At 60.2% G+C, this 8390-nt stretch overlaps 1 protein-coding gene across 1 annotated transcript; it reads left to right on the top strand.

The window, feature by feature from the left end:
• The first annotated feature begins 2775 nt into the window (after positions 1-2775).
• On the top strand, positions 2776-8025 carry SFRP5 (secreted frizzled related protein 5). Its single transcript, XM_037050792.1, has 3 exons — positions 2776-3426; positions 5490-5567; positions 7195-8025. Exons 1-3 carry the CDS (start codon positions 2904-2906, stop codon positions 7539-7541), a joined length of 948 nt encoding a protein of 315 aa, XP_036906687.1. The 5' UTR covers positions 2776-2903; the 3' UTR covers positions 7542-8025.
• The last annotated feature ends 365 nt before the right edge of the window (positions 8026-8390 follow it).

The raw sequence follows: 8390 nt of genomic DNA on the forward strand, positions 1-8390 counted from the left end.
GTTGCCTGTAGCAGTAGCAATAATTTACTCATCGTCAAGGTGGGCAGCCTTGGAGGGCTGCCTCCTCCCATCTCGGGCTGCAGAGCTGGGTTAACCTGGCTTCAGAGGAGAGCACCCCCAAATGAGTCCCCCAGGGTGCAGCCACCACCTGGTCACCATTCTAGTGAAGAGTTTTTCTCCTCAATCTCATCAGGATCCTGCCAAGGGTCCCCAAGGCAGAGCCCATTCTCCTCTTGCAGAAGGCTTCCTGCCTGGCCCCTCTGCTGCTCAGAGCCCCTGAAGCTGCCAGGTACAGGCTCACTCTGCTCTCGGAGCATCTGCAGTTCTCACACAGCCAGCAGCAGGAACAAAGCCTCCCTCTGTCCAGGCCAGGCACTGGAACTCCAAGAGCAGCACAGGCGATCAGCTGCCCAGGGAGCCAGCACCTTGCAGAACCACCTGGGGAGCTTCAGCACCCCTCCCCCTGCTGCAGTGCCCAAGGCCACCCCTCCCCTGGAGTGCAGAAGCCTGGCCAAGCCACCAGCGGGGCTGAGGGACCAGCTGGAGTGCAGGGAGCAGTCCCAAGCCAGAGCCAGGGCCAAGGCGTCCATCCGAGGGAGCTTTCAGAACACACGCCACATCTTTATCCTAAAATCACACATCCCTTGAAGATCTAACATTCCTCAGTGCCTTTTATGAGCTGGCACTGTGGGGGGGGGGGGGGCTTTCTCACCGTGCACCACTTTGTTTGCCCCTCACAATAACTGCTGAGGAGGTTGCAGCTTATAAACAAGGAAATGGAGCATCAGAATGGCTATGTACTTGCCCAAGGTCACTCAGTGAGTATGCACTTGGATTTGAACCTGACTCTTTCTGTGTGTGAAGTCCAGATGCTTGTACCATTACTACACTACGATGACTGACCCTGCGGGGACCTCAGTTGTCATCCGCAGGACGCCTTCCTGCTAGAGGGTGGCAGAAGAGGGGAAAGGGGGAGGAAAATACCCTCGGCTTGTTCCACCTGGACCCAACTGGATCATCCTGGACATCGGAAGATATCCTGCCCCACCCCGGGTTCTGTCTGCTGAAAGTTCTTCTGCCTCCTCTGCCTGTGTTCTCTCACAACCAGACCAGAGGAAGCAGAGACCCTGTCTTCTGCATTTCTGTATTCCCTCCTGCGTGTGTAAATGCTCCGTGTGCGGTGAATATTAGGAGGAGCAGTGCTTCTCCCCTCTCCACTAGTATATCACTGCAAGGACAGACCCATGGGAAGCCAGGAGCCTTGGAAATGTGCAGGAGGACTGCCGGGGTCGGGGACGGGGGTGGCAGTGGGTAGGGGCAGGAGCGGAAGGGGGCAGGTGTCCCAGCACTTCTGCTACCCAGTGAAACCAACCCCCAGAGCACCCCAAGCCCTCCTACAAGACACCTCCCTAGGGTACCCTCCCCCACAAAGACCGGGAGGTCATGTCTGAGTCATGCCACCCACAAGCCTCTTATCCAAAGCCCCTCCCACAGGAAAGCCAACGGAAGGCGGGTCCCAGACAGAAGGAAAAGACCCCAGACCCAGGCTCCTGAGGCTGCCTCCAGCCCATGCTGCCCTACACCTCCTCCTCAGGCCCCTCCTCCCTGAGCTCCCAAAGCACCCGCACTCTCCCTCCACTGCACTTCGTACCCTGGGTCAGACTTTACTTTAGGGCAGAGTCCTTAAGCCCTGGCCTCTGGAGCCCAACCCCTGGGTTTGAATCCCGGTCCCTTCACCTATCAGCTATGTGACCAAGGACCAGTTACCCCACCGGTGTCTCCCATAGTCACCAAGCCTACAGGCTCCGGATCCGGGCAGCCAGTTGTGCCTGGGCTCCGACTCTGGAACCAGACCACCTGGGTTCAAGCCTCGGCACCGGTGGTTACCTAACCTCTCAACCCCTTTCAAGCACCTGTATCTGTAAAGTGGGGGTATGAACAGTGCCCACCCACCCCTCCTGTGTGAACTGAACGAGCTAGTGCATGCAGCATGCTGAGAACAGACTCGGCACACGGTAAGCACCCAGCGAGTACTAGCTGTCATTACAGACAGTAGTTGATACAGTCGTGAAGTGCCGTGCAGTGTCTCTGCACTTGGGAAGAACTCACTAAACAGTGGTTATGGCTCCCTTCGCCCCCACGAGGTCATGAGGTCCCTGGAGGTGGGGTTTGGGGTCACATCCATCTCTGACTCCCCAGCAGCCAGCACGGTGCTCAAAACCAAGCAGGCACTCAAAAAATGCTTGAGGACTGAGGGGTAGAGAACTGGCCCCCACCCCACCGGCCTGAACCAGCAGGCTGTGGGCAGCCAGGAGCCTGCTGCTGGGAGAAGGGAGAACCGAGGTGTCAGGGAAGAGAAAACAGAGTGGAAGGGGAAAGGTCCAGACGGAGAGATAAGCAATCCAAGTGAGTGAGAAGAGGAACAGAAGAGGCTGGGGCGAAGTGAGATAACGAGGAAGGATGGAGAAGGCACGGGGCTAGGGAAATGTGGAGGGAGATGAGGGAACCTCGAGGGGAGGCCTGAGGCGAGACCTGGCCTGTGGCCCCGAAGGCTGTGAGGTGGCGAGGGGCGCTGGAGATGGCCCAGGGCCGGAGGCGCGGGAGCCGGGTGGGAGGGCTGCTGGGGCTCCACCCTGCCTCCCTGCAGCCCTGGGGCAGCGGTGGGGCCGGGGGGGGGGGGGGGGGGGGCGGGCGGCCGGAGATTGGCTGGGGCAGTGTCGAGGCCCGGGCTGGAGTCCCGAGGTGGGAGGCGCCAGGGTCACTCAGTGAGCCTGGGAGGCGAGCGGAGTCTGCCAATCACTAGGACGACTTCGGCTGTAGCGGCTGGAGGGGAGCATCGTGGCGGCGGGAGCACGCGGGTCAGTTGGGGGCGCAGCGCACCGAGCAGCCGGGACTGCGCAGTCATGCGAGCGACGGCGGGGGGAGCCGGGGCGGCCGCGCTGACGCTGCTGCTGGGGGCGCTGCACTGGGTGCCGACGCATGGCCAGGAGTACGACTACTATGGCTGGCAGACCGAGTCGCTGCACGGGCGCTCCTACTCCAAGCCGCCGAAGTGCCTCGACATCCCCGCCGACCTGCCGCTCTGCCACACCGTGGGCTACAAGCGCATGCGGCTGCCCAACCTGCTGGAGCATGAGAGCCTGGCCGAGGTGAAGCAGCAGGCGAGCAGCTGGCTGCCGCTGCTGGCCAAGCGCTGCCACTCGGATACGCAGGTCTTCCTCTGCTCGCTCTTCGCGCCCGTCTGCCTCGACCAGCCCATCTACCCGTGCCGCTCGCTGTGCGAGGCCGTGCGCGCCGGGTGCGCGCCGCTCATGGAGGCCTACGGCTTCCCCTGGCCGGAGATGCTGCACTGCCACAAGTTCCCCCTGGACAATGACCTGTGCATCGCTGTGCAGTTCGGGCACCTGCCCGCCACCGCACCTCCAGGTAGCGTCACCCCCGCCGTCCCCGCGCGCTCCGATGGCCCTGGGTCCTGGACCCGAGACAGATGCCGCTCCCTCATTCCCTTAGCACAGCTCTGCCGCGCCCCCCCCCCCGTGGGGGAGTCAACTCCCGTACGCTCGGGCGCGCGCGCACACATACACACACCCCTAATTCACTTAGCCTGAAGCACTCCGGGGATTGTCTCCCACAGCCTTCCAGCCTTCCCACCTCCCCGTGGACTGCCAAAGTAGTGCCTACCTGCGGCTCTGGGCATTCCCAGTGGTTCTCCGCATCCCAACTCCGCTCTGAAACCCCCCAGGCTTCTCTCCCGTGCCCACCTTCCCAAGCTTCTGGAATCCCTGGAGTGGTCCCAGTATTGTCCCCTCATCCTAGGGCACCCTGATAAATGCCTTATTGCCTCTCTCAGCTGGCAGTCGCTAAACAGTGCCTGTTCCCTCCTCCACAACCCTGGACCCCAAGACTCTAAGACAAAAGCCTCCACCCCCTCTGGGGACCTGGGGAGGGGAGGAGGGCAGGAGGAAGAGGTATAGTGCAACCCTCGGGGCTAAGTGTACGCATGGGCTGTGATCTACATCTCCCCATTTTCTGTTCCTGGGAACCCTAAATCTCCCCAGTCCTCCAGACTGAGGGAGACCTTGGGCAAGTCTCCCGTGCAGGAGAAAGAGCAGATTGCCAGGCTCTGCCGCCTGGAGGAGCTGCTTAACTCTGAGCACCAGCCTTCCCATCTGTAAGGCAGAGAGACCCCAGGTTCCTGAACCCTAGGGCACCACAGTAAGTGCCGCTTCCCAACCCCCCCACCCCCGCACCCCGCCAAGTCCTATTACCCGGAATTCCTCCCCAGTCTCAGCCTCCCTCCTCTGTGCAGCCCCATCCCCTTCTTGTGCTGTCTGCCCAGCCCCTTCCAGGCAGGGTCAGCCACAGCAGGCACCGGGCAGGACACACAGCGCCAAGCAGGAGGGCACTGCCTGGGCGGTCACTGTGAGGATCCTAGGAGCCCCTGACACCCGGGCTTCTCTAAAGGGCAGGACCCACCCGCCCTTTCGGTCCCCAGTCCTGCATGCCAGGCCCTCTCTGGAGAGTCAAGGTTGGGTGGGGCCCTTGTGACTATGGAGTGTTGAGAGAAGGCAACCCCACCGCCATCCGCAGGTTGAAGGTGGGAGAAAGCCAGCTCAAGCGGAGGCTACGTAGTCCCCACTTGGCTGGTTCCTTTTCCAGTTTTCTTAGAGCCCAACCATCACCAGCATGGAAGGCAGGGAAGCCCCAGACTTCTGCACCCTGCCTTTGCGCTCCCACCCTCCTGGAGGCCCTCTTTACCCTGTGTTGGGGTGCCCACCTGGAGACACACATAGGAGAGCAGGGGTCAGGTGCTATGGGGTGGCCTCGGGACCCGAAGCAGCCTGAGTGTGTGGCCAATAGACAAAACTCAGAATATTTCATATAAAAAGTAAGAGTTTTGGCTTCCTCTGAAAAATCAGAAATTCTGGCAGTGCTAAGGCTGTCCACGTCAGAGGGGTGGGCGCTCTGCTAGCACAGTGCTTGTCCTGCCAGTGGTGCCCCCACGCCTGGACCTTCTGCTCCTAGACAGACCCCCCGCCCCCACACATACCCACCCCCACCCCTGCACCCGCCTGGGAGTCACAAAGCCTGCATGCTGGGCTCAGCTCTCACAGCTTTGCAGACTTTGGTAACAACTCCGGGCCTCGGCTTCCTTCTCTCTAAAGTAAAGAATCACCCACTTCAATGGCCAAGGATTAAATGAGAGCAAAGTTAGAACACAGGGCACGTCCTGGCCGCAGCCGCCAGGGTCCCGGGCAGCCGCGCCCACCTGGGCAGCTCTGTCCCTGCACAGCCTCGCCTCTGCAGGTTCCCAGCCACTGGGCGAGCAGGTGGCGTTACCACTGCCGCCCTCCCATTTCCTGGTGAGGAGGTGGAGGCTGGGCAGGGGGAGGTGGCTCATCAGTAGGTGAGCCTGCACCCTCAGTGGCTCCTTGCACTCTGGTCCCCATGCCAGACGCCCGTGACCCCACCCTTGCTTCTCTCTCCAGTGACCAAGATCTGCGCCCAGTGTGAGACAGAGCACAGCGCTGATGGCCTCATGGAGCAGATGTGCTCCAGTGACTTTGGTGAGTGTGGGGCCCACACAGCCACCCCAGCCCCTCCTCCGACCCTTCACTGGGAGCTCCCGCAGTTCTTGTCTTATGGACCCTTCAGGGAAATGCAGCTTTTTCAACATCATCTCGAGGGCTTCAGACCACAGTCCACAGGCCTCAGAAACCATCCCTGGCCAGGTTCCTGCAGCCCTCCCTTGGTGCTTGTGTCTGAGGGGCCACAGAGGGCCGCCAGGGCTGGGTTCTTTTGGGGGCAGAGCAGGCTTAGCTCCAAGATGGATGGGGGCAGCAGGAGGGGAGAGATGGAGCTCCTTTGTCCCTAGGCACCTCTGCCGAGGACCCCATACACTCTGGCCAGGGGAGCTGTGGTCACCTGCCCCGCAGCTTCTTCCCGGAGCCCCCCCCCCTTTCCCTGGGACAGCTGAGCCAAGTCTGGTGGGGCCCTGGCTCCTGCATGGACCACACAGCCCAGCTTGTAATCTTTGCCAAGTCAGCTCCTGTTTTGTGTCTCGGCCTCCCTGTCTATAAAAGAGAGAGAGCAATGGAACCCTTACTTCAGAAGGTCTTTCATGTCGCTGGTCTGTTTGTAGTAAGGTGTGTATGTGTAGCCGAGAGAGAAAAAGAGAGGAGGTAGGGAAAAGGGAGAACGAGAAGGGAAGAGATTTTATAACAATTTCCTCCCCTGGGTGGAAAAGTTATCCTCTGGCTTCTCCATGGATGCGCACAGAGATGAGGCCCAGAGGCTTGAGGAAGGGGGGGCTGGCCCAAGGGACTCCTCCCCAAGCTCAGGACTTGCTGTCCCCACCTGTATTAGGCTGTGGTCACCCTGGAGTGCCTGGACCGTCACTCTCTGACCAGTCTCGATCTTCAACCACAGCCCCACACCCCCACATACCACAAACCTACCCTCATACAGGAAACACACAGCGCCACACATACACACTCCCGCCCGCACCACACAGTCTCACACAGATTACAGTGGTGTGTTCACACTAGCAACAGCAGGTTGTGGGTTCGTGTCCCAGCCTCGAGCTCCGCGATGCAGGGCATTGTAGTGGGGTATTCATCCAGGGAAACCAGCACAGGCCAGCTGCCAGACACTCACCAGTCCACCATTCACACCATGTGTGCGTGCACACAGACTCACACCTGCCCATACACACTCCACACCATATACACACGCAGCCGGAATTCCCATCCAGAGACATTCCCTCCACCTCCAGGACCCCTCTCCACCTAACCCTCCAAGTCACCACCTCACCTCCAGTACGCCCTCCCTGGAGGGCCTGACACCCCACTCCCCACCGAGAGTTCTCCTGACACTTCGTGTCAGGAAAGGCATGGGCCCTGGAGTCGGCCAGACCTCCCTTCCCCCAAGCCAGGCTCTAGAATTCAGGCAGCTCGCACCTCCCCAAACCTCATTTCCCACCACCACCTGTACCTCCAGGAAGAACTGTGGTACTCCTGTGGAAGTCCAGCACATGATGGGAGCTTCGTAAATACTAAGATGTGCAGGTATAAGCTCCACCTCCCCAAGCCTCAGGCTGGGAGCCCCAGGCACGAGCACCAGCTGTGGGGCCACCAGCATCTTGAGTGAACCTGACCATTCTCGTGCTGCCCTCTGTCCACCCCCCAAACACAGTGATCAAGATGCGCATCAAGGAGATCAAGATAGAGAACGGGGACCGGAAGCTGATTGGAGCCCAGAAAAAGAAGAAGCTGCTGAAGGCGGGCCCTCTGAAGCGCAAGGACACCAAGAGGCTGGTGCTGCACATGAAGAGTGGGGCGGGCTGCCCCTGCCCGCAGCTGGACAGCCTGGCCGGCAGCTTCCTGGTCATGGGCCGCAAGGTGGACGGGCAGCTGCTGCTCATGGCTGTCTACCGCTGGGACAAGAAGAACAAGGAGATGAAGTTTGCTGTCAAATTCATGTTCTCCTACCCCTGCTCCCTCTACTACCCCTTCTTCTACGGGGCAGCTGAGCCCCACTGAAGGGCACCCCCCCCCCGCCCCACCTGCTGGCTGTGCCTTGCCCTCTGTTCCCACCCCTGGGGCACAGCAACACCTGCTGCCCCCCAGGCCTGGCCCTGAGTCCCAGCACAGGCGTGAGGGGTGGGCACAGAGCCTGGGGCTGTCCTTGACTGAGAGGTTCTGGAGTGTCTGGGGCTTCCTTTCTTTGAAGTAAGGCTTTCTCTTTCGGAGGGAAGGCCCCAGGGTCTCAGAAAGTAGGCAGAGCAGGGAGAGACGGAGGGAAGCATGGAGGGGCCGTGAGCAGCCCAGGTGGTTTCTGAGTGGACCCTGGCGTCTACCCCCGTGCTGGTGGCGGGGCCTTGCCTGGGAGAGGGAGGCCTGGACGTCAGGCTGAGCTGCTTGGAGGAGTCTCCCCCCCACTGCCCTGTCACACATCCTCTCGTCACCCCCAAGGGAAAGGCACTAGGGTCACCCTGCCCTCCAGCCACACCTCCCCACTATCCCCATCTCTTGAAGGTTCCCTCCCCCCAGACTGGAGCGAAGCCCAGCCCAGACCCCTCCCATAGGCTCACTCTTGGGGTTCATCCACAGACCCCGCACGTCCCTTTCACCTTGACGATGAGTAAATTATTGCTACTGCTACAGGCAACAGGTACTAAACTGATGCAAGTAGGCTTTGGTTTTCAACTGTTTTTTAAGTTTTTAATTAAATTGATGAAAACAACAGTTGGTTTTGACCAGGTGATTTCTTTGGCTCCCCAGAGGTGGGGAGAGGGGGTTCCAAAGTGACTTTTAGAAAGAGACCCTTGTCACAACCCCAGCCTGTCCACAGAGACACACTCAGAATGCCTGAAGAGCCACATCCATGTG

This window comes from Sturnira hondurensis, unplaced genomic scaffold (assembly GCF_014824575.4).
Source record: "Sturnira hondurensis isolate 20B ecotype Veracruz unplaced genomic scaffold, ASM1482457v3 Scaffold0006849, whole genome shotgun sequence".
Classification (NCBI taxonomy): Eukaryota; Metazoa; Chordata; class Mammalia; order Chiroptera; family Phyllostomidae; genus Sturnira; species Sturnira hondurensis.

What these genes read in the sequence shown, in the direction of transcription:
- SFRP5 (XM_037050792.1), top strand. Translation starts at nt 2,904, where the DNA reads ATGCGAGCGACGGCGGGGGGAGCCGGGGCGGCCGCGCTGACGCTGCTG. An exon ending in GCCCGCCACCGCACCTCCAG is followed by an intron (nt 3,427 to 5,489) that starts GTAGCGTCACCC and finishes TTCTCTCTCCAG; the next exon opens with TGACCAAGATCTGCGCCCAG. An exon ending in GATGTGCTCCAGTGACTTTG is followed by an intron (nt 5,568 to 7,194) that starts GTGAGTGTGGGG and finishes CCCCAAACACAG; the next exon opens with TGATCAAGATGCGCATCAAG.